At 44.2% G+C, this 25,848-nt stretch overlaps 1 protein-coding gene across 3 annotated transcripts in view; it reads left to right on the forward strand.

Annotated features, from left to right (window-relative positions):
• The window catches only part of rassf7a (Ras association domain family member 7a), an 81,129-nt gene that overhangs the window by 49,621 nt on the left and 5,660 nt on the right, over positions 1-25,848 (forward strand). For 2 of the 3 annotated variants that reach the window (XM_043705695.2, XM_043705694.2), the window contains exons 2-3: positions 18,495-18,650; positions 22,941-23,845. In XM_043705695.2, the coding sequence (XP_043561630.2) occupies positions 18,524-18,650; positions 22,941-23,845 (1,032 nt within the window). In that variant the 5' untranslated portion in view covers positions 18,495-18,523. Of the gene's footprint in view, positions 1-16,594; positions 16,708-18,494; positions 18,651-22,940; positions 23,846-25,848 lie in introns of those variants that run through there. The other variant, XM_087996445.1, reaches the window with a different exon arrangement.

Consider the following 25,848-nt stretch of genomic DNA (forward strand, 5'->3'; position numbering starts at 1 on the left):
TTAAATTACTTAATCAAAAATCTGGAATTAAAAGCTAGTGTCAATCATCGATTGTTGTGGGGGAAAAGAGATTCTAGTTCAGTGATGTTCTTTAGGGAAGGAAATATTCTATCCTGACCTGGTCTGGCCTACATGTGACTCCAGGCATGCAGCCTGGCTTACTGGAAGCACTAGTCTAAGGTGGTTGTCGGGGGTGTATGATATGAGAAAAACCTTTTTCACCCAGAGGGGTGGTGGGTATCTGGAATTCTCTGCCCAGTTTGGTGTTTGAGGTGGAAACCCTCGATTCATTTAAGTTGTTAAATGGCCCCTTTCTGTGCTGTCCTGTGCCTACAGTTCATCTTAACTGCTCTCTGAGCCCTGCAGTTCAAGGGCAATTAGGGGTGGATGACAAATGCCAGCAATCCTAAGTAACTCATGAAAGAATAAAACAAAGGCTGATCAACTATTTTAGTTATAAGTGCCTCAATTTAGATCTCTCCTTAATCTTCAATACACTGGGCTTGAATTCCCTTGAGTATGTGACCTGATAATTTAACTATTTTAGCCCTTGGTATCCTTGTGAATGTGCAGCCACGAAGCTGGCAAAGACAGCAGGTTGATATCCAGCTGTGAAGCAAGGCCCAAAAGGCATTCCAGTATTTCAGCCCTGGGCATTTCTCAGCCAGGCCTGACAGCTGCCTAATACAGTCTTCAGAGAACTGAGATCTGTGAAATCAGATAATCTTTAACATGAGCAGACAAGGTGCTTAAAACATTTTACACATGCTAGGAACCCAAACCAAACATTTGAGATGCAAGAGACCGTCAGTAGCTGTAGAGAGAACGCATCAGTCAATGTTTTGGGTACAGTGTTGAAAATGGATTGAGGGACTGAGTTGACCAGAGATCCTGCTGATCTGTAACATCCTTCTAGCATATAGTGTTTTTATAAGGAATTTCTAGATTCCGGGTTTATGTTTTGGGGTTGAGGTACTAAAGAGATAAAACACTGGTTCTTCTCCAGATAGAATATTAACGCGTTTCAGTTCTCTTATGAGGAGGGATGGCAAAGGAATGAAGGACAGTCTGACGGAGAGAATCTTAGGAATAAGATACTTCAGTTTTGAGGCAAATCCTGAAACATAGTACAGTTCTTTCTAAGAGAGCAGAGGCTGTGTGGGAGGGTTTTAATAAGGAGAAAAAGTAAGCAATCTACCAGAGATGTGATCAGAGGGGCTATGCTGGCAGGAGTGCCGTGCTGTCGGAGGCCCAGTGCTGAGGGAGCGCCCCTTTGTTGGAGGGGTGTATTTTTCGATGAGGTGTCAAACAGACAACATCTGCCCTGCCAAATAATTGTTAGCATCCTGTGGTCACTATAGTTTAAAAAAATATCAGGGAGGTTGTCCCAGTTCCCTGACCACCTTGATAGAAGTGTACAAGATGAAAGTGAATAGCCAGAGACTTTTTCCCATGGCAGAAATGTCTATCACAAGGGGCCTTACTGTTAAGGTGATTGGAGGAGGGTTTAGGGGAGATATCAGAGGAAGGTTCTTTACACAGAAAGTGGTGGGTGCATGGTAGTAGAGTCAGAATACATTAGGAACATTTTAAGCAACTCTTGGATAGGCACATGGAAGATAGTACAATGAATGGTATGTAGATTAGTCTGATCTTTAGAGTAGGGTAAAAGGCCAGCACAGTATTGAGGGCCGAAGGGCCTGTACTGTGCTCGACTGTTCTATGTTCGAATGTGTATCTGTCAACCAGTGTCCCTAAAAGAACAGATCAGCTAATCAGTATCACATTGCTATCTTGCTGTGTGCTGATCAGCTGTAGTGTTTCCTGCATTACAACAGTGAGTATATATCAGAAGTACTTGATTATCTGGAAAGTGCTTTGGGACAGGCTGGGAAAGGTGCTAGAGCAAACTATGTTTACAAATGCTTTAGTTAAAATGAAACTTGAAATTGCCTTAACCCCTGTTTTTGTTAGCCTACAGCTTGACCCCCAAGTAATTCATCTGCAATCTCCGAAAAAGCCTACAGCTTGGAGCTAGATTCTCTGTCACACAATGGGAGTGAAAGGTTCTGTGTGTCCCTGAAGCTGTAACTTTCTGGGAGGAGAGGGCAGGGTCACCTCTTCCCATGCTCCCCTGGTGATAAAATTTCCTTGTGTATGTCTTGATTGTGTTCTGAACACAATTCATTAAGATCCCTTTGTTATATCGGCATCTTTCTTGATATTGACATGATGCCAACAGTGAATATTTCCTCATTGGCACTCTTCCTGAAGCCCTTCCTGAAGAAGGGCTTATGCCCGAAACGTCGATTCTCCTGTTCCTTGGATGCTGCCTGACCTGCTGTGCTTTTCCAGCAACACATTTTCAGCTCATTGGCACTCTTGCAAACCAAAGCACAGGGTCAAAACAGGAGAGATGATGGCCTAGTGATTGCTCGATGATTATTCCTGAGACCCAGCTAATGGAGTTCAATGTAGCTAAGATGGAGTTCAATGTAGCTGTTTGAGGTGATTCACTTTGGTAAGAGTAATAAAAAGATGGGGTACTGGGCTAATGGTCGGATACTTGGTAGTGTGGATGAGCAGAGGGATCTTGGTGTCCATGTGCACAGATCTTTGAAAGTTGCCACCCAGGTAAATAGTGCGGTGAAGAAGGCATATAGCGTACTGGCTTTTATTGGTAGAGGAATTGAGTTCCGGAGTACTGAGGTCATGTTGCAGTTGTATAAGACTCTGGTGCGGCCGCATCTGGAGTATTGTGTGCAGTTTTGGTCGCCATATTATAGGAAGGATGTGGAGGCACTGGAACGGGTGCAGAGGAGGTTTACCAGAATGTTGCCTGGTATGGTAGAAAGATCGTATGTGGAAAGGCTGAGGCACTTGGGGTTGTTTTCATTGGAGAAAAGAAGGTTTAGGGGTGACTTGATAGAGGTGTACAAAATGATTAGGGGTTTAGATAGGGTCGACAGTGAGAATCTTTTTCCACGTATGGAGTCAGCTATTACAAGGGGGCATAGCTTTAAATTAAGGGGGGGTAGGTATAGGACAGATGTTAGGGGTAGGTTCTTTACTCAGCGAGTCGTGAGTTCATGGAATGCCCTGCCAGTAGCAGTGGTGGACTCTCCATCATTATGGGCATTTAAGCGGGCATTGGATAGGCATATGGAGGATAGTGGGCTAGTGTAGGTTAGGTGGGCTTGGATCGGTGCAACATCGAGGGCTGAAGGGCCTGTACTGCGCTGTATTCTTCTATGTTCTATGTTCTAATGTTCTGGGAACCTGATTTTGAATCCCATCATGGGAGGTGGTGGAATTTAATTCAACAAAAATCTGGAATTAAGAATCTAGTGATAACCATAAATGCATTGTTGACTGTCAGGGGTAAAAAACCCACCTGGTTCATTAATGTCCTTTAGGGAAGGTAATCTGTGGTGCTTAGCTGGTCTGGCCTACATGTGACTCCAGACCCACAGCAATTAACTGCCCTCTGGGCAATTAGGGATAGGTATTAAATGCTGGCCTAGCCAGAGACGCCCAAATACCATGAACAAATTAACAAAAAAAAACTTCAAGTCGCAATTTAGCTGCTAGATTGGTCGGTGGGTTGAGAGAGTTGCCTGTTTAAATTCTCTAGCATTCAGGAGGTGATCTCAAAGAATCTCCGAGGTTTCAGAGAGGTTTGACAGGACTGAGGCACTGCTTCCCCTGCTGTGGAGACTGTCTCCAGATAAAGGGCTGATCATTTCAGTATACGTGAGGAGAAACTATCACCCACAGCATTGTGAATCTTTCATCATTCTGTCGTGTGGACTGTAGTGGTGAATTCATTATCAACATTTAGATTACTTACAGTAGTGGAAACAGGCCCTTCGGCCCAACAAGTCTACACTGACCCTCCGAAGAGCAACCCACCCAGACCCATTCCCCTACATTTACCCCTTCACCTATCATGGGCAATTTAGCGTGGCCAGTTCACCTAACCTGCACATTTTTGGACCGTGGGAGGAAACCAGAGCACCCTGAGGAAACCCATGCAGACACTGGGAGAATGTGCAAACTCCACACAGGCGGGAATTGAACCTGGGTCTCTGGCACTGTGAGGCAGCCGTGCTAACCACTGTGCCACCGTGCCGCCCACGTGGTGGAGTTACATCATTGCATATATTTAAAGCTGAGAGAAACAGCTTTTTGGCCACAGGGATTTGAGGGATAAAGGGAGCGGGTGGGGAAATGAAATTGAGGTAAAGAATTCCTCCAGATGATGGTGGGGGAGGCCCAAAGGCTATTGCTTGTATCTGATTCCTCACCTTTTTTAAGAAGGTGTTTAGCATGCTTGTTTTAATTGATCAGAGCATTGAGTGTAGGAGTTGGGACGTCATGTTATGGCTGTATAAGGCTTTGGTAAGGCCATATTTTGGAGTAGTGTGTACAGTTCTGGTTACCCTGCTAAAGGAAGGATGTTATGAAGTTGAAAAGGGTACTAAAATAGATTTCCAAGGATGTTATCAGGATTTGGAGGGTTTGAGTTAGGGATGGCACGGTGCCTCCATGGTTAGTGCTGCTGCCTCACCGCCAGGGATCCAGGTCGATTCCAGCTCTGGGCCACTGTGCAAACTCCATAGACATTCTCCCTGTGTCTGTGTGGGTTTCCTCCAGGTGCTCTGGTTTCCTCCCACAATCCAAAGATGTGCAGGTTAGACGGGGTGGCCATTCTGAATTACCCCATAGTGTAGGTTAGGTGCATTAGTCACAGGGAATGGAGGTTTACAGGATTAGGGTAGGGGGATGGGCCTGGACTGTTCAGAGAGTTGGTGCAGACCTATTGGGCCGAATGGCATGCTTCCACATTGTGAAGATTCTACTCTATTCCGTTTAAAGTGTCTCCTTGATTGGTTTATTTGGAAGGAGCATCACCAAAATCATCTTGCTTTTGTTATTGCCTGAACTCTCTTGCCACCTGTCCACCTCAAACCCTTGAGTGTGGGTTGGATTTTACTGCTTTCCCTGGTCTACAACAGCTCAACTGGTGCATGAATAAATTCCGTTCCCTCAGGGGCAGGAAGTCCTGCTTTAGAGAGCTGCCAGCCAGTCAGAGGCTCTATCACTGACAATGCCCACTACCAGCACTCATCTCAGGGGGGTGGGGGATGCTTCCAGTCTGGCAGGTGAACCTATGGTTCCCCCGGCTGTTAGCCTGGAAGGCCTGAGTGAGCCCTGACAGAGTGACCAGGGTTTATAAGACCATGGAAAGTGGTCAGGGAGGGGTAAACCAAAGTGGGTAACTGTTTTAGGATTGGACATGCATTCCATTGGGTCCTGGGAGTCTGTCCAGAAGGGAACCCACCAGCACCCACTGAGAAGCATGTGGAAGAGGAGGTATCGAATTTTCGGGACTGAATTCCAGAGTTTATGGGTTTTTGCTGACTGCATTATAAGCTGATACACCAGCTGTGGCTTGTAGCTAGAAAACATTAAAGGCACAGGATCAAAACTCAAGATACACTCAGGAAATGTGATTACCTTTTTCCCGGGAAGAGGGAGGTGGATTGTAAGCACAGGCATGTTGTGTAGTGTGGTGAGTCATGTTGCGGTAAACAGAAGGTTGTTAAGAACCGCAATATAAATCAATAAAATATCATGTGCTGCTGAACGTGGAGTGGACACATCCTTGTACCAATCTGAGTAAAGATTAACTGCACTGTCACATAAATTCAAGCTGCCTTTTGACTGCAGTCATTGAATGAACCATTGCTCCCCAGCAATTATGAAGATGTGGGAGAGGCCCAGTATCCCACACCTGGCACCGATGAAACGTCATCTAGACACAAAACATCAGCTGGCTTTTTTTCTATGGATTCTGTCTGACCCGCTGTGATGTCCAATATTTATTGTTTTTCGTACAGATTCCAGCATCTGTAGTACTTTGATCCCACATATGGGGACTGGAGTAGAAAATGGCTCTTTTGCACGGCCAGCACCGATGCAATGGACCAAATGGTCTTGTACTGTGTGCTGTAGCTATTCTGTGACTCTCTGGTCAGTCCTGGGATTGGGGCAAGATGGATTTTGAAAGTAGCTATCAGATCGAAAGTGTAGACAGGAGGGAAAAAAAAATCTAGGTTTGTTTTGTTTGTGTTCTCAGTGATCCTTTAAAAACCATCCTCTGAACCTGGGGGATAGTGTGGTCTGTTCAGTGCCGGCTCCACTCAGGGCAAACTGATTTCCCATTGGCTCCTCATTGGCATGTTTTGAGTGACCAATCTCCAATGATCTCTTCACATAGGTTAACTGAATGTGAAATCGAAGCAATGATCAGTCAACTGTGGAGCAAGCTCCAAGGCCAAATCTGGTTGACTTTCCCATTTCCTTGTGCTTTTCCAAGAATGAAAATGAGAATCTACATTTTAAAGTAATTGACCAAAGATTCAGAGACAGGAGGAGATAAAAGGCAAGTGTAACACTGAATGATAATCTTGAATTTGCTGCCTGAAAGTACATTAAAAGCTCATTGAATAGTAATTTCAGAATGGAAACTGGATAATGACTTGAAGGGAAACACACTCATGGTTTTTGAGGTCAAACAGGGAGGCACAGTAGGTGACCCTGACTCTGCTGGGATGGGAATTCCAGGATTTTGACAGTAGACACTGGTTGCTTCAGTATTTTACAAATTGTTCTGTGATCATCACCTTCTGACCTTCCATCCATTAACCTTTTTCCTCCTCTTAAGATGTTAAAGAAAAGGTTATGTATGAGCAAGCTTTTGCTTCCTGGCTGAATATCTCCTTATTTAACTTGTTAGAAGTGAATTAAGTGGCCAAATAATTTGTTTTTAGTGATACTGAATAAGGGCTGCTATTGTTTCAGATTCTGGGATGTACTGTCCTGCTCTTTGGATAATGGTCATTGGATCTTTTAAATCGAAGGCAAGATATGGCCACAGCTTAGTGGCAGTAATGCAATAACTGGAGTACTCCCTCACTGTTCACATCTGACAGCACTGCTCTGAGAGAGGGCTGGTCTAGATTCTGGGGTGGAACTTGAAATCGCTATCTCCCGACTGAGAGAAACTGTGCTTCCCAGAGAGTCCCATGGCTGAAACTGTCTACCCATTTACTAACAGCTTTCTGTAATTGTGATTGATGAAGGGCCTGCACATAATTCCCAAAGTTTGGAATCTATTTTCTGTGTAATGTTATTTACTAGGAGGAGAAAGTGAGGTCTGCAGATGCTGGAGATCAGAGCTGAAAATGTGTTGCTGGAAAAGCGCAGCAGGTCAGGCAGCATCCAGGGAACAGGAGAATCGACGTTTCGGGCATAAGGCCTTCTTCAGGAATGAGGCTCATTCCTGAAGAAGGGCTTATGCCCGAAACGTCGATTCTCCTGTTCCCTGGATGCTGCCTGACCTGCTGCGCTTTTCCAGCAACACATTTTCAGCAATGTTATTTACTACCCAAACTAAAAGAATTTAAGTGTCTTTGGACTTTTTGCACAAGTGTGAAGCATGAACCCTGATAAAGCAGTGACTCCTCTGACTGTGCAAAGCCAGCTGTGATCTAATAGTATTTAAAATTTAAGCCATCCTAATCCTGAAACCTTCCTCCATTTTCAGGTTTCACCGATACTGGATAGCAGCAGTCTCTGTTATCAATGCGATAATGTTTACATGGAATTCTGTGAAATGATTGGTCAGTGATTATGCAACTTACCCACTTTAAACAGTGTATACACACTGAAGTGACAAACCTCTGATCTCCAATAATAATATTGTGGAATACTAAAAATTTAGCTTTCTCTCTTCTTGGCCCCCACCTCACTGTCCTATTGAATAGCAAAACAAAAATCTCATGAAAGAATTCAAGAAGCTTCAAATACTTCTCCAGCTTCAAGGCAAATTTGCATTTACAGAGCACCTTTCACAACTGATGGTGACGTGATATTAAATTTGTGGGCGGCACGGTGGCACAGTGGTTAGCACTACTGCCTCACAGCGCTAGAGACCCGGGTTCAATTCCCGCCTCAGGCGACTGACTGTGTGGAGTTTGCATGTTCTCCCCGTGTCTGCGTGGGTTTCCTCCGGATGCTCCGGTTTCCTCCCACAGTCCACAGACGTGCAGGTCAGCTGAATTGGCCATGCTAAATTGCCCGTAGTGTTAGGTATGGGGTAAATGTAGGGGAATGGGTGGGTTGCGCTTCGGCGGGGCGGTGTGGACTTGTTGGGCTGAAGGGCCTGTTTCCACACTGTAAGTAATCTAATCTAATTAAATGCTTTGGAATTGTAGTCACTGCTGTCATTTTTTTTTAAAAGTCATTGTTGTGATGTGGCTGTTGGTGGTTGGGTCAGCATTTGTTGCCCAACCCTTTGAAGTGGTGTTTTGCAGTCTATGTAGTATAGGTAAACCTGCAGTGTTGGTAGAGATAGGATTTCCAAGTCTTTAGCTTGATGACAATGAAGGAGCAATCGTATAATTCAAGTCAAGGTTTAAGTTTGAGAGGAATTAGAGATATGTAGTATGCCTGCTGTCCTTGACCTTAGTAGAGGCCACCGATCTGGAAGATGTCATTGAAGGGGGCCTTAGTTAGCCATCCAGGAAGTTTGTGCACCGCAAGCTCCCCCAAACAGCAAAATGATTAGTGAGCAGCTGAAATGTTTTAATGCAGTTGATTCAGAGGCACATATTCTCCCGAGGCATGTAAAAATAACAGAAAAGACACATTGGTCAGAATGCCAGGTAGAAAACCCTGGTCATCTTCAAATTAGCAGTTATGGAATCTTTTGTGACTGCCTGACAGGGTAGAAAGGTCTTGTATTAATGTCTCAATTGAAAGATGGACTCTCAAAACACCCACATCTTTGTGGAAAGAAATAAGTGACAGTGATAAATGAGAATGAAATGTCTGTTGATTCTCAACTGGTTTCGGTTTTGTAACATATGCACCCTGTAATGGAAAGCCTGTATTCATCCGGCTTGGATAAGGCAGCTTAACCTGTTTGGTTTGGAATTTGGAGCATTCTGCTCAAATGCCGATGGCATTTTCTCAATTGCTGTCTTCCCACAGACTGGGCGACTCTACCCAAATTGTCTCAGTTCCAAACAACAGATTGTTGCCTCCTCAGTACAGAACAAGAACTGGTCTAATGCTGTTTGGTTAGATATCATTTTTGATTTCCTTCAGAAGAAAAAAAGCACCCCAATTTCCCTTACACCGTGGGCGGCATGGTGGCACAGTGGTTAGCACTGCTGCCTCACAGCGCCAGAGACCCGGGTTCAATTCCCGCCTCAGGCGACTCTGTGTGTGGAGTTTGCAAGTTCTCCCCGTGTCTGCATGGGTTTCCTCCGGTGCTCCAGTTTCCTCCCACTGTCACAAAGATGTGCAGGTTAGGTGAATTGACCATGCTAAATTGCCCGTAGTGTTAGGTTAGGGGTAAATGTCGGGGTATGGATATGGGTGGGTTGCGCTTCGGCGGGTCGGTGTGGACTTGTTGGGCCGAAGGGCCTGTTTCCACACTGTAATGTAATGTAATCTAATCGAAAAGATAGAAACTACAGTTAAGGAAGGGGAAAATAAATCACAATAATACAGCAGGAATCCATTCAGCCCATCATGCCTATACTTCTTTGGAAGGACATCCCAATTAGTTCCATTACCCATAACACTAAGAATAGTGTAGAAATTATTGACTTATATTTGAAGGATTATTGAATGTGAGTCATTAACCACCCTTTTTAGGAAGTGCATTCCAACGCATAAACTTAGCCAGAGTGCCAAGAGGGTGCGGTGGGGTGGGGGAGCTTGAGGAAGCAGAGTGATCTGAACTGGACATGAGAGAAGGTGATGACTACACCAGGTTCTGGTCACCTCATGAGCCAGCCAGAGCAATGATGATTTATCCTTTGTTGCGGCCTTGAGCTGAACTGAGAATGGAGTGACAGGACAAAGTAAATATTGGTAAATAGCAAGGTGGAATGAGTATTTGTACAATAATTTACAGTAAAAGTTAATGATTTCCTGGTTATCACTCATGTTGGGTTAATGGTCTACACACTTTATTTGTGTGAAAACAGTTTAAGCACAGGTTCTCACAAGCTGCTGTTTAAGGATTGGGAGGCATAGCTGTGTTTGTTTTTTAGAGGTCTTTTTGTGTCCGGTCACACACAGCTCCAAGCAGGTCAGAGAACATTCCACAAGATAGACATATAACAGGTGGATGCTGTTATGATCTTAAGGGGCAGGAATGTTGAGAGGCACACTCTGACTGGACTGCTTTAACGGGCCAACAGTAAGAACCTATATTTTAAAGAGGACCTTTTTAAATTTTAACAATTCTCCAGTTCCCTTGCAGGCAAGTTATTAGATAAGCTTTGATATTTTTCATTATTCAGAAACCTATCTAACTCAACAAACACCTCAATATTTAACTGTTAAAGTCATGCAAGATCAATTTGCAAAAGTATCAGCTTTCTAAAATGTTATATTTCTTCTTTCCTGTCTCCTTTGTCAAATCTTTGGTCATCTCTCTCTCCCTCGTGCTCTCTCTCATTTTCTTGTTCCCTGCTCATCATTTATTTCTCACTATCGCATTCCTTTCCTTCATACCTCTCTTCCATTCTTCACTGTCATTCTCTTGATTGCATGTTCTTTCTCTTCTCTCATCCCCCTGCCCCCTCAATCTTTCACTCCCTTCCTTGTGTCACTGTTTCTTTTGGTCGCACTCTTTTCTCCCTCTCCACTTCTGTCTTTCACGTTTTGATCGCGGCACGGTGGCTCAGTAGTTAGCATTGCAGCCTCACGGCGCCAGGGACTCAGGTTCAATTCCAGCCTCGGGCGACTGTCTGTGTGGAGTTTGCACATTCTCCCCATGTCTATGTGGGTTTCCTCCAGGTGCTCTGGTTTCCTCCCACAGTCCAAAGATGTGTAGGCTGTGCTAAATTGCCTATAGTGTTAGGTGCATTAGTCGGAGGGATATGGGTTGCTCTTCGCAGGGTCGGTGTGGACTTGTTGGGCCAAAGGGCCTGTTTCCATACTGTAGGGAATCTCATCTAATCTCATGCTTGCTCGCTCTGTGTCTCCCCCTCTACCATCTTCCTTTCTCCGATTTCCATTGCTCTCTGTCTCCCTGCTTACATTTTTATAACGGTGGGAAATAGCACATTGTTATCATAGTTCCTACCTGGTGGGAATGTTTTTCATTGAGTGTTGAGATTGATGAACAGGGTCAGATTAACATTAACGCACCTAATGGTTAACTGCCTGTGACACCAGCGCTTCTGTAACTTGTGAAGCCATATTTTTAAACCAATTTTGTTGGAGTCAGTCTGACCATGTAGATTAGAGAAACAAATTACATTTGACTTTTCACAATTGCAGGATATTCCAAAGCAGCCTGTCAAGTGTGTTTGTATTTAATACCCATCCCTATTTGTCCTTAAGAACTGGTGAGCCAACCAAGGCCTGGGTTAGTGAGTTACATTAGGGTCCAATTACAGAGGTCTAGGACTCCAGGGAGCCTGCTGTGCTCTGATCAGGGGCGTGTATGGTCACTCTGCTTGGGCAAAAGGGCTGATCGCCCACGCTAGGAGCGACAGCATGGCCAATACTTTCTGTACCTGCTCTTGAATACACGCATGTTACTGTTAGGGAGTGGCTTTTAATATCTTGACCCAGCAACTGAAGAAATGGCGATCTGTGTTGTCCCAATTTTAATGAGAGGATTGCTTTGGTAATCAAGCCCCATGTGCTGTCCCAAGAATATGAAGGTTTTATTTAATCACCAAAATTGTAATTTTTCTTTTCTCTCATGTACTGCTATCCAGAATAAAGAGACATCCAGCAAACCTCTTTAATTAGCTCAAAAATAACTCTTTTATTAGAAGAAAACTTATTCATGCAGTAAATGGAAAAACTGATCAATTCAGTGAATATGTGCAACTAAACTAAATCCCCTTAATCTTTAGTAAATACATTGACATGATGGACAAGACAACACAATAAGGCTTTGCAGAGATGATATGGGCTTTTAAAAAAGATGAGGGAGAGGGAAAGAAAACACTGCCAGCCAAGAGTCCAAACATAAAGGATGAAATGGAAAGTTCAGTTTATCTCCTCTCAGTGACATTGACTGCCTAAGGATCAATGAGATCTTCAAATCAAATTTCATTTCAGATGAGATTCCATGAGAAATCCTGACATTGGACTTTATCATTATCCCACAATATTTTTGTGAAAAGAGAGAGCTTTGTAGTTTGTTTTGACTTAGATTTTCTGCTACTTTTCAGGAGTGTCGGAATCTAGCCTCTACAGTGTGGACGTCAGTCTTCAACTGACACCCCACAGGTGTAGTGGAAAACACAGTGACTATAGTTGAGACTGTTGCTAACCTCTTCCAAACCAGCTTGTCCAGCAATTTTAAATAATAAAGCCCATTTCTTAACTCTCTTGAAAGCTTTACCTGCCTACTTTCCCCAAAGTCATCAGGTGTATTGTAAACAGGTGAACCACAATGTATTTTAATTTATTGACTTTTCAGTTCTGAGAAATTACATGATGAACCCATTGCAACCTAGAAATTGTCTAAATCCTTGGCTCACTTTTAACTTGCTTCATATGGAATGAGACTTGGAGGGGGAAATGCAGCTGATAATGGTGTTCCCATGCACTTGCTATTGTGGTAGAGGTTGCAGCTATGACAGGTATTGTTGAATGAGACTTTGCAAGTTGCTGCAATGCATTTTGTAGATGGTGCACACTGCTGCCATTGTTTGCCAGCAATGTGTGGAGTGAATGTGAATGGGGAGTGGGTTGCTTTGACCGGGATGTTGTCATGATTGTTAAGTGTTGTTGAGCTGATTTCACTTCTGTAAACACAGGCTGGCTCAGAGTCATAGAGAAGATATGTAACACAGAAACAGGCCCTTCGGTCCAACACGTCCATGCCGATCAGATGTCCCAAAAAATTTAGTCCCATTTGCCAGTGCTTGCCCTATATCCCTCCAAATCGTTCCTATTTATGTACCCAATCCAGATGTCTTTTAAATGTTGTAATTGTACTAGCCTCCACCATTTTCTCTGGCAACTCGTTTCATACACTCACCACCCTCTGCATGAAACAGTTGCCCCTTAAGTTCCTTTTAAAATCTTTCCCCTCTCACCCTAAACCTGTGCCCTCTAGTTCTGGATTCCCCCACCCTAGGGGAAAAAAACCTTGTCTATTTACCCTATCCATGCCCCTCATGATTTTATATACCTCTAAGATCACCTCTCAGCTTCTGATGCTCTAGGGAAAACAACCCCGGCTTATTCAACCTCTCTCTATAGCTCAAGCCCTCCAACCCTGGCAACATTCTTGTAAGTCTTTTCTGAACCCTTTCAAGTTTCACAACATACTACTTATAGGATGGTGACCAGAATTACACGCAATATTCCAAAAGTGGCCTAACCAATGTCCTGTACAGCCACAATGTGACCTCCTAACTCCTGTACTCAATACCCTGACTAATAAAGGAAAGCATACCAAATGCCGCCTTCACTATCCTATCTACCTGAGATTTCACTTTCGAGGAGCTATGAATCTGCACTCCAATGTTTTTTTGTTCAGCAACTTTATTCAGAGTTGAACATCTTGTAACATTGGAACGACACAGCGGCTGAAGGCAAAGTCAGCAGTGGTAATCACTCGCTAATAAGTGTGATTGTCCATTGAGGAACATCCGTGTCACTGTCATGAGTTCTGTGGGAGCTTAATTTTGGCAAGGCAAATCAGGGCGGGTCTTATACACTTAATGATAAGGTCCTTGGGGTGCTGGTTCATAGTTCCTTGAAAGGGGAGTCACAGTTAGACAGGATAATGAAGAAGGCATTTGGTACACTTGCCCTTATTCGTCAATGCATTGAGTATAGGAATTGGGAGTTTGAGTTGTGGATATACAGGACATTAGATAGGCCACTTTTGGAATACTGTGTTCAATTCTGGTCTCCCTGCTATAGGAAAGGTGTTGTGAAACTCGAAAGGGTTCAGAAAAGATTTGTAAGAATGTTGCCAGGGTTGGAGGATTTGAGCTGTAGGGAAAGGCTGAAGAGGCTACGGGTATTAGCCCTGGAGCATTGGAGGCTGTGGGGTGACCTTCTAGAGGTTTACAAAATCATGAGGGGGCGCATAGGGTAAATAACCAAAGTCTTTTCCCAGAGTAGGGGCGTCCAAAACTAGAGGGCATAGATTTAAGATGAGAGGTGAAAGATATAAAAGGCACAACAATTTCACACAGCGGGTGGTGTGTGTATGGAACCAACTGCCAGAGGAAGTGGTGAAGGCCGGTACAATTACAGCATTTAAAAGGTATTTAGATGGGGGCATGAAAAGGAAGGGTTTAGAGGGATATGGGCCAATATGGGGCCAGATTCATTTAGGATATCTGGTCAGCATGGATGAGTTGGACCTAAAGGTCTATATGTCTCTATTACTCTGATAAGCCCAATCCTATAGCAGCATCTCCCAGCGCACATTTAGACAGCTTTCTCTGAAGTAGAATTGGTCCTGGTCCTTGAGGTCACTGTCATTCATTTCTCTGGTTCCTTTTCTGTGCTACTTGCTAACGGGTATTCTCGACAAATTGAGTTCCTTCATTTGGAGGCTCCTCCCTAGTCGGTTTCTTCTCGATGACAGTCTCCCACACATTTACATCGATGTTGCATTTCTTGAGTGCAGCCTTCATAAAGTCTTTGAGATGCTTCTTTTGTCCTCCTCGTATTCGAGTGCCTTCCTTGAGCTGGGTAAAGATGAGTTACTAAACATCTCAAAGCAAGCAATTGGCTGAAAAAGACAGTAAGGGAAGCAGATTTACTTCTGTTATCACTTACACGTTGTAAAAAGCTGAATAAAATAAGTACCGGAGATATCATTAGTTATGTCACCAGAGACAATGCTTCAAAATTATGTGGTTGTAAGGGGTTGGCATGTCTGGTATTTGTTGAAGATGCTATCAAAATATAACTCTTGTTTACCTTCTCGCAAGTCTGATTAGTAGATTCCTTCCTCTGTCACTCCTGCACCAGTTTCCACATGTACAGAGAGCATGAGACATCACAAGTACATTTTGTGGTTTCACGGGTCATTTGATTTGTTTACCTCCCTTCTGGAATGTTCTGGTTAATCACTAGCCCCAAGTTCTATTCTGCCAGTTGGTAAATTAATTGTGAGCTGTAAGTTTATGTTTTGCCACAGCAGTTATGTTAAAGATGAAGTCACCACTGATTTTTGTGGGTCTGGGGCCATGCATTGTGTCCAGAATTGTACAGTTCCCATCACTAATCTCTGCTAAGCGTATTTGAATGTTTTGATGCAGAACAATGCTCTTCAAACTTTGTTTCTTTTTCAAGATTTATTCCATTCCCTTAGGTTACCAAAACAGAATTCAGTTTCTATGTCACAAAACAAATTGTCCTAAGTTTCCTATTTAGAAGGCAAGAACATGAGTCTCCATTCAGTCCTCAGGCTTGTTCTGCCATTGGATTAGATGCATGTGAACTGGCTTTGTTCCATTGACCCCTGACACACTTGCCCAAAAAAAAATTCAGTTTATTTAATTTTAAATGTTCAGTTGATGGTGCTGTCTTGAACTGCTGCTGTCCATGTGGTGCAGGTATATCCATAGTTGGTGTTAGAGAGGGAATTCCACGATTTTGGCCCAGTCAGGATGGTAAATTGCTTAAAGGAGAACTTCCAGGTTTAGATGTTCTCAAATGTTGATTCTCCTCATCCTTCTGGAAGATGGAGGTTTGGCAGTTTGAAAATGTCAAAGTTCATGTCAAAGGATCTTTCTAGCTTGTTGCAGTGCATCTTGTAGATGTTGTACAGTGGCAGAAATGGGCAGCACAGTGGTTAGCACTGCTGCCTCACAGCACCAGGGTCCCAGGTTCAATTCCAGACTCGGATGACTGTGTCTGTGTGGGTTTTCTCTGGGTGCTCCAGTTTCCTCCCACAGTCCAAAGATGTGCAGGTTAGATGAAGTGGCTATGCTAAATTGCCCATAGTGTTAGGTGCATCATTCAGAGAGGAATGGGTTGCTCTTCAGAGGGTGGGTGTGGAATTGTTGGGCCGAATGGCCTGTTTCCACACTGTAGGGAATCTAATTTAATGTGCACTAAGAATGGAGAAAGTGAATAGGTTGCCAGTCAAGGGTGGTGCTTTGTTCTTGCTGTTGAGTCTCTTGAAAGTTATTGGAACTGCAGTCATCCAGGAAAATGGCAAACATTCCATCACACTCCGGACTTGTGCCATCTGACAGTTTGGGAGAGGGTCAGTAATGAGGAGAAGCGTTGCATTGTGAGAGGGCAATACTGAAGGAGCGCTGTGCTGGTGCAGGGGGAGCACTGCACCCTCAGAGGGTTGAAACTGTTGCATGTCTTATTCCTTTACACAGAATCACCAGTCTCTCTCAGGACTAGTAAACAATATGTAGGGTATATTTGTTTGATGATTCATGCTAATACATGAGTATCTCGTTGTTATGAAGATGTGTTAACTTGAAAATGGTAATTTAGAAGATCATTAACTGGACATATTTCCATATCTTTTGGCCTTTAGAAAGAACACTTTGCATAGCAAAGGAGGCAGGGAAACTTTGCATTTTCAAAAAAACACCAAGCTGCTCGACTGGAATCACCTATACTTTCAGGAGAGATCACACCATCCTGCTTGTGTTTGTCTGGGTGAGAGTACAACAATTTTCCTTCCAATTAGAGACCGAATTGGCTGGAGCAGCAACCTTTGCCCTGCCTCCTTTTTCACTGAAATCCGTCTCATTGTCCGCTGAGTCGAAGCCTCGCTTAAAAAGCTCTCATCCGCAGAGGTGGAGAGTTTCTAGAGGAGAATGTGAAATCTTGTCACCACAGAAAAATGAATTCAGCCAGTCATAACTGATCCAGGGAGATGCCCTTCGCCCAAGACCCTGCAATTTATTGGTTGACTGGGTTGCTATGACAATGTCCCATCCCTCGAGTCCCAAATCAGTCATTGGTCACCCAACCAATAATTCCATGTCTTCACAGCCATTTTGGAAGCAGATTCTTCATTGGCTGATTAGATGCAAGTCTGACAGATCTTGTTCCCATTTTCCCTACTTTTAAAACTGATTCCTTCCTTTTTCCTTTTTTTTTCCTTTTTCCTTTTTTTCCTTTTTCCTTTTTCCTTCCCTTCCATTCCTTTTCCTTCCTTCCGTGTCGTGGAGGAAAACCTTCAATTCCTGGAGTCTCCGGATCAATCTGAGAGGAAAGGAAGCCGCCACATCAGTGGTTTGTGTAAAGAGCACAGATAGCATGGGCACTGTCAAATGGGGTTTAGTGTCCGGTGTGAGACAGTCCCATTGGAAGCATGAAAATGTGCCAGATGGGACTTTGCAGCCAACGGGATGTGGAAAGAAGTGTGTGATTGTGTAAAATCAGTCCTTGCCATCTTGTTAGAAATAAATCTTGGCTTCCAAACACAAACTTTCACTGTTGCCGGAATCTAAGAAGGTGCATTTCCCGTGAGTTATCTACTGTGTTGACATATGGAGTCAAACTGACATCATAATATTTGGTACTCTGGTGTGATACTGAGAGGTATCATTGACACCTCTGTCTCAACTTACAGTTCTGGTTTACTAGGTCCTCAATACTGCACAGAAGCAATTAATTAGATTTGTAGCTCAGAAAGAGACTTGTTAGCCCATCATGCCTATGCCAGTTCTTTGACAGAGCTGTCTAATTAATCCCACTTTCTTGCTCTTTCCCGATAGCTATGTAATTTTTTTTCCATCTTCAAGCATTTAGTCAATTCCCCTTTAAAGATTACTAATGAATCTACTTCCACCGCCCCCTCGGGCATTTCTGATCTCAACAACTTGCTACAATAAGAAATACTCATTCTTTCCCTGGTGTTTGTTAAACAGTGCTCTGAAATGGCTCTCGTTTTGGAGTGGATATAATCCCTCATCTTAATCCCAGTAACTAATGATCTTTTCATCTTCTGCCTCTCACTAGTTGTCCAGTGACTGAGAGAGGGTTGTACAAATGAATTTCTCTTGCTTTATGCCTCAAGGTGATCCCAAGATGGAAACCATCTTGCTCTTGATCAGAGCCTGAGGCTTGTGATGATTGGCCCAAGGCATTGAGCAGTCAATTCCATTTAAACTAGTTCATTCCCTGCAACACAGCAGTATCCAAACCTTCATTTTTGCCAGTTTATGTTTCTAAAATTAGATATCTATTCCTTTTGTTTGATATATAATACTTCTGTTATGTGCCTTGGGATGTTTTATTTATTTTAATGGCACTATATAAATTGTTGATTTCATCATCCATTCTGCTGTATTAGCACAATGATGTGGCACTCTACAACAGCATTGAGTCAATGGAAAGACAAAAACTGCAGGTTAAGTGGGACATGTTTTATGGCCATGTTTAGTGTCATTGTCTTGTTTTGTATATTGAAGTAGCACCTTGTCTCTGTGTTTCAGAACTGTCTCCACACTGACCAGGTCACTCGATGCCAGCAACGAGTTGTTCGGTGATGGAGCTAAAGGTTTGGGTGGATGGAGTACAGCGAGTAGTGTGTGGAGTCACTGAGGAGACAACCTGTCAGGAAGTGGTGATTGCACTGGCACAGGCCATAGGTGAGTGCCCAAATGAATGGAACGGGATGAAAAGTGGGAATAGGAGTGTGATGGTGAAATGGAATGGGGGTATAAAGTAATGTGGAAGGGGATGGAGTAATGGGAATGGGGCAGGGGCATAGAATGGGATGAATTTTGACTCCGATGAGACAATGGGTAGAAGACTAGAATTAGTTGAGACAGTGATCGTCAGTGACAGTGCAAAATACTTTCCTTCGGGTAATAAACAAGCCAGAGTAATTGAGTCTGGTGTTAGAATGAGGGTCAAGATTAGAATGGGAAAGCACAGCAGGCTAGGCAGCATCCGAGGAGCCGAAAAATCGACTTTTCAGGCAAAAGCCCTCTGATGTTAGAATGGTCAAGGCTGAAGCAGGTCAGGAGTGAGATGGATTGTAATGTGGTTACTAGGTCCTACTGGGTGTAAGTGAGGGATGGACAACAATTTGAGAATTGAGAAGACTGGCCCCTTGATCCAGAGTTTAATTGTTCCACCATTGACATCTCTAGATATCCCTTGAATTCCCTCCCTACACGGTGGCTCAGTGGTTAGCACTGCTGCCTCATAGCATCAAGGACCCAGGTTTGATTCCAGGTCTGTGTGGAGTTTGCACATTCTCCCTGTGTCTGCATGGGTTTCCTCCAGGTGCTCCGGTTTCCTCCCACAGTCCAAAGATGTGCGGGTTAGGTGAATTGACCATTCGAAATTGCCCGTAGTGTTAGGTGCATTAGTCAGAGGGATATTGGCCTGGGTGAGTTACTCTTCGGAGAGTTGGTGTGGACTTGTTGGGCCAAAGGGCCTGTTTCCACGCTGCAGAGAATCTAATCTAATCTACACCTCTCTCCTCGTTTGAGATGCTGTTAGAAGCCTCTCTCTTTGAGAGCTTTTGTCACTTCCCCTAATAACTACTGATGTGAGTCTTTGACAATGCTGCATTGAAGCACCATATCACCATGTGTTAAAGATGCAAAAGGCAAGATGTTGTTTCGATTGGGTATCGTTTCATGCAGTTCCTGGAAATGTGCACCATTATTTAAAATGGTGAGAATTCTTTCCATTGTAAATGGTGAGAAAATTCCTTCCATTTAGGGTTAGGGCTTGGCCAGTGCAGGAGACAGGTCAGTGTGGGACAGAGGTCATTAACTTCATCCATTCACATGTTTACTGAGTCTTGGACATCACCAATGTCCTCCATCTGCATTCACATCTTGGTTTTACTGTGATCGTCCAGGTTACACATCCATTTCACTTTACAGTTGGAGACCAGGCCAGCTGAAGTTTTGGCCACCAATCTTAGAGCAATTAATGTCAGCGATGCTGAAGAGGCAGAGATCTCAGAGGATTGTAGAGCAGGAGAGGTTTACAGAGGTAATAAGGGGTAAATGTTAATCTGCTACTTGGTAAATGTAGAGAGATCAGCACAATTTTGCAGTTCTGACTGCAACAGTAGCTATTGGATGTGCCCAAAGTAGTGACCGATCAGTGTCAGTGGCCCTGTTCTTTATGTCATGTTGTGTCCTTGAGAAATGAAAATGAATCTTGTGGCTGACCATCCTGATTGTAACTGTGTGATGTCCACTCCCCGCAGTAACCTCACTGATTGAAGCTGGCAGTTATTCTGGGTAGCACAATTTGCACTTCACTGATTACATGATGTTGTTCTGTGAATCTTCTCACAGGTCAATGGAGCTCTTTGCCTGTACCGGCAGAAAGTCATTGGCTAGGAGAGTGATAAGATTGAGAAAGTCACAAGTCACCACCAGACAGGCATTTGTGCTCAGGAGCTTCCTAAAGATTCCTGTCATGAGGGAGTTAGAAAAGATTACTAAACTTTCTAAGATCTTTACTCATTCTAAGGATGGGAATGTTACTGGCAAAGTCAGCTTTCCTGTTCTGGTTACCCCGAAAAGTCCTGGTTTTAGTACAGACAACTTGCTAGGTCACTTCAGATTCAGTTGTGTTGGTGTGACACTGGAGTCACATATAGTCTCAGACCAGGTAAGGGGAGCAGCTCTCCTTCCAAAAGAGACATGAGGGGAATCGGTTGAGTTTTTGTGGTAATCTGACAGCTTCATGATCACTTGTTTTTCTTTACTTGGAGCAGCTCTTCCAAGCTATTCTGAATGCAAATTCTCAAACTGCCCTGGTGGGATTTGAATTTTGGCTCTCGGGGTTACCACTCCAGTAATTTAGCCCCTGCTGCATCAGTCTGTCCCTCACTTGTCTACACTGGTCCCTGCTCTACTGAGAACCTTTTTATTGACCAGCTTCTCTGACAGGTTCAAGAAAGTAGGGACTGCTAACAAGTCCAAAATGAAATTTTTGGAGAGCAGGAGTCCGGTTGAAGGAATGTGTCTCTGATCAACACTACTACTACAAGTTGCTCTGCAACCATTTAAAGGCTTGGTGTTGTATTAATAGCTGAGAGTAGTTATGATTTGGAGGAGCTGGTTTTGGACTGGTGTGTACAAAGTTAAAAATCACACAACACCAGGTTATAGTCCAACAGGTTTATTGGAAGCATTAGCTTTTGGAGCGCTGCTCCTTCAGGTGGTTGTGGACTGTAAGATCATACAACACAGAATTTATAGCAAAAGGTTAGAGGGTCATACAGTGATATGTTTGAAGAAACCTGGATTAAGTCTTTCATCTTTTAGAATGACTTGGAGGTGCCAATGTTGGAGTGGGGTGGACAAAGTTAAAAATCCCACAACACCAGGCTATAGTCCAACAGGTTTATTTGGTGTTGTGTGATTTTTAATCTCTTCAGAATGCAGGTTTTGGTTCATTAATGATGTAAATCCTAGAACTACTTTTTATGTCACTTCCTCAAGATAAATTAAGGTTTTAGAACAAAAAGTGACATCTCAGCTCAGACAATCTGCAGCAATCAATACTTGTAATATGTTGTAAATTCTATTTTGGAAATAGAACCAGTTTGAGTCAAGACTGGGATACACCTTTACTGTATTGTCCGAGCTGAGATGTCACCTTTTGTTATAAAAGTTCAAGTTATCTTGAGACAGTGACTTAAAAGAAGTTCTGGAATTTACATATTAATGAACCAAAAACCTGCATTCTACAAGATGAAAGACTTAACAATCCATGTTTGTTCAATATATCACTGCATGACACACTAACCTTTTGCTATAAATTCTGTGTCTTACGATCTTATTCTCCACAATCACCTGATGAAGGAGCAGCGCTCAAAAAGCTAGTGCTTCCAAATAAACCTGTTGGACAAAAACCCAGGTGTTGTGATTTCTAACCCTGGCTGAGGGTAGGACAGCTCTCCCCATGTGTATCCACCGCCATTACCCCCTACAAAAGGGGTGACAGGCTGAGGGCAGGTTGGGGGGGGGCAGGGCCACGCCCCTCTGCTGGATTGAATGAACCCCCTGCCCTTTCTTCAAACCTACTAACAGGAGGCCTGCAAAATCCTGCCCACTGATTTGTTCGTGTATGCTAAGAGTTAAAAGCAGGAAATGCTGGAAATACTCAACAGATCATGCATTGTTTTTGGAAACAATGTTTGAGGTGGATGACCTTCCTTCCGAACTAGGAAATGTTCAAGGTATAGCGGGTGAAGTTAGAGGGTGGGATAAAAGAAGAAAAGGGAAGGTCTGTAATATGGTGGAGGGCAACAGGATCAAATCCCAAGGGATCAGTGCCTCTCAAGAAGATGCTGATGAGAGTTACCAGCAAGGCATGAGTGACTTCAGCTACTGGGCTACATTGAGGAATGTGGGATTGTTTTCCTTTTAAAGCAAGGGGAGGTCTAACAAAGGAGTGCATGATTATGACCAGTTTGATTAAAGTAGACAAAGACTTAACTTCCCGTTAGCTGATGACACAAGGATGTAGATGGACGTATTTAAGCTTTTAGCTGAGAGATGCAGCGTGGATGTGAGGAAACATGTTTTTATGCAGCAAGTGCTAATGACTCTCACTTGCAGCCCAGGATGGGATGCTGAGGTTACCAGTGATTTCACAAAGGTGGTGGATTAGCATTTGAAGAAAATTAAACTTGCAGGGCAGTGGGGATAGAGCAGACTGACTGGATTACTTGACAGGGAGCAGAGGGTAAGTAACAACGGACTCTCTGAACAATTCTGAGTCAAGTCCTTGGTTACCTCGCTCTCTGCCAGAAAGGGAAGAATGCAACTTTTCCAGTCTTTCTACATCTTTATTTCCTGGAGATTTTGGGCTCATTCCTACAGGAATGCTTCCTGTTTTAACCCCCACCTTCCACCGATTTGCATTCTGACATTTGCCCTTTGCTCCCATTGCAGGTCAGACTGGCCGCTACGTATTGATTCAGAAACTGCGCGACAGTGAGCACCAATTGTTGGCCAACGAGAGCCCTCTCCAACTGTTGGCCAAATGCGGGCAGTACGCCAACGACGTCTGCTTCCTGTTACGCCGCACCGGCTCCACTCAGTCCGACAGACCCACCTCGGGCAACGGTGCTCAGACTCCGGAACCTTCTCTCAGCAGGACTGCCCCCATCCCTGCTAAATTGACCAATCCCGAGCTCCCGAAGCGGCATGTGCCGAAGAAATCCCTGACGTTTACAGGGGGAGCGTTGGGCGGTCCCGATCTCACTGTGCGGAACAAATGGCGGGGCAAGAAGCCGAACGAGGCAGAGGCCCGCGACAATGTCTCCAATGCTCCGAAGAGCAAGGAAGATCTCTTCAAACTGATTCTGATTCAGCAGGAGCAGCTCAACTCTGTGTCTGCCCAGCATGAGTCCTTCGACAGCCAGATTAAATCCTGGGAGCAGCCTGGCATTCCTGACTTTGAAAAGCAGCTGGTGCAGCTGGAGCAAGTGATCAGGTGGAATGAGAAGGAACTGGAGGAAGAGCAGTTCTGGGAGAGGGAGCTGCAGCTGGAGAAGGAGCGGGAGGGGGAGCTGCAGAGGCACTTGAACAAACTGAAGCAGAGCCTCCGTGACAATATGCAGAGGCTGCACGAGATTAGCAGCAGAACTGAACTCTTGGACAGAGAGATCCTGCAGGAGGAGGCAGATCGGGCAAGGAGCCTGGCAACGGCTCACAGAGAAACTCACACTAACGCCAGGGAGGCCATCGACCGAGTGAGGGCCGAGATTGAAGCAAAAACACAGCAGAACCAGCAAATACAGACGTCCCTCATCGAAGTAGGGAGAACATTAGAGGAAGCGGACAGAAGATTGCAGGTGAGATTAGGCCCTTGGGAAGGAATCAGAGAATCATACACTGCATAAGGAGGCCATTTGGTCCATTGTATCTGTGCTAGCTCTTTGAAAGAAAAAAACCGTTACTCACACTTAGCCTGTTCTTGTCTCACAATCCTGGAAAAGACACCCTTTCAAATATTTATCCAATTTCCTTTCTTGAAAATTATGATTAATGTGCTCGCATACAGTTTTGAGCAGTAAATTCCAAATGGAAACCATTACTTCATTTAAAAAAAAAGATTTTGTCATATTTCCTCCTGATATTTTTAGTAAATACCTTTAAATCTGTGTCCACTGGTTACTGAGGCCCTTGCCACTGGAAACACTGTTTACTCTATCAAAACCGCTTCTGATTTTGATCAACTGCCCATTGGATCTCCCTCTTCTCCTTCAAGGAGAACAGTCTCAGCTTGTCCAGTCCCTCCCCTTTCCCTGAAGTCCCTCATTCCTGGTGCCATTCTGATCAATGTTGTGTCCACTGTCTCCAAGAACTTTCCTAAAGTGTGGTGCCCCGACTTGAATTCAGTGCTCCAGCTGAGGCCTAACCAGAGCTACTGATCTGTAATATCTCTCGGTGTGAACTTGGAGCAGGCAAATGGATTGAGCTTTAGCTGAGCCATGAATGGTGGAAACAGGAAGGAATCCTTCAGCTCCTTGCGCCTGCTCTGTTCTTCAGTTGGATCATGCCTGATCTGTATTTAATTCCATTTTTCTTGGCTCTTCAGCTCTTCATGGCCATACCTTCCAAAATCTCTTCATCACAGGGGTGACATTTTCAATTGACCCCTGATCTCGACAGCATTTGGAGGGAGTGTATCCTGATATCCCCGCTGAATGATCAGGCTTCAGTTTGAAATTTTGGACCCCTTGTTCTGGATTCCCATCTCCCCACCAGCACTAATACCACAAGAAACCGTTTCTCTCCATCTGCTCTATCAATTCCTTTATTCATATTAAACAGTTTAATGATAGTATCCCTAAATCGTTTAGAGATGGAATCAAAGCTATGCCCTGGGTTATGAGGTAACACAGGACAGTGTCTTTCCAGCAACACAATTCCAGCAGTGACGTTGAGACCACAAACAAATCAGTAATGATCTTGCAGACTGCTGGAGCAGGCTTGAAGAGTCAAATGTCTAGATTAGAGTGGTGTTGGAAAAGCACAGCGGGTCAGGCAGCATCCGAGGAGCAGGAAAATCGATGTTTCGAGCAAAATACCCGATGAAGGGCTTTTGCCTGAAACGTCGATTTTCCTGCTCCTCAGATGCTGCCTACCTTCAAAGTTTGTGAGAAGATTTGTAGCTCGGGTGCTCGTTGTTGTGGTTCTGTTCGCCGAGCTGGGAATTTGTTTTGCAGACGTTTCGTCCCCTGTCTAGGTGACATCCTCAGTGCTTGGGAGCCTCCTGTGAAGCGCTTCTGTGATGTTTCCTCCGGCATTTATAGTGGTTTGTCTCTACCGCTTCCGGTTGTCCGTTCCAGCTGTCCGCTGCAGTGGCCGGTATATTGGGTCCAGGTCGATGTGCTTATTGATTGAATCTGTGGATGAGTGCCATGCCTCTAGGAATTCCCTGGCTGTTCTCTGTTTGGCTTGGATTCTGCAACGTCTGCAACACAAATTCCCAGCTCGGCGAACAGAACCACAACAGCTGCCTGACCTGCTGTGCTTTTCCAGCACCACTCTAATCTAGACTCTGATCTCCAGCATCTGCAGTCCTCACTTTCACCTTGAAGAGCTGAATGGCCTACTCTGATCCTAGATCCTTGTTCCAATGTTACTATGACCCATGATCTGACTGAATGCACATACAGATTTGAGGGACTGAATGGCCTCCTGTAACTCGTCACCACCCTGCACCTTTAATATTGGTACCAATCAATCCACTTCACCATCAGGACAGGAACAAGCAGGCTTCTCCTTCCCTCGGAAAAACAGAGGTATTGTGGTCACTGACCACCTTGCCAGGCTGAGTGACAGCAGGGGA

Source organism: Chiloscyllium plagiosum, unplaced genomic scaffold, assembly GCF_037043375.1.
Source record: "Chiloscyllium plagiosum isolate Xiang-an unplaced genomic scaffold, Cpla_swu_hap1 HiC_scaffold_18, whole genome shotgun sequence".
Taxonomy (NCBI): domain Eukaryota; kingdom Metazoa; phylum Chordata; class Chondrichthyes; order Orectolobiformes; family Hemiscylliidae; genus Chiloscyllium; species Chiloscyllium plagiosum.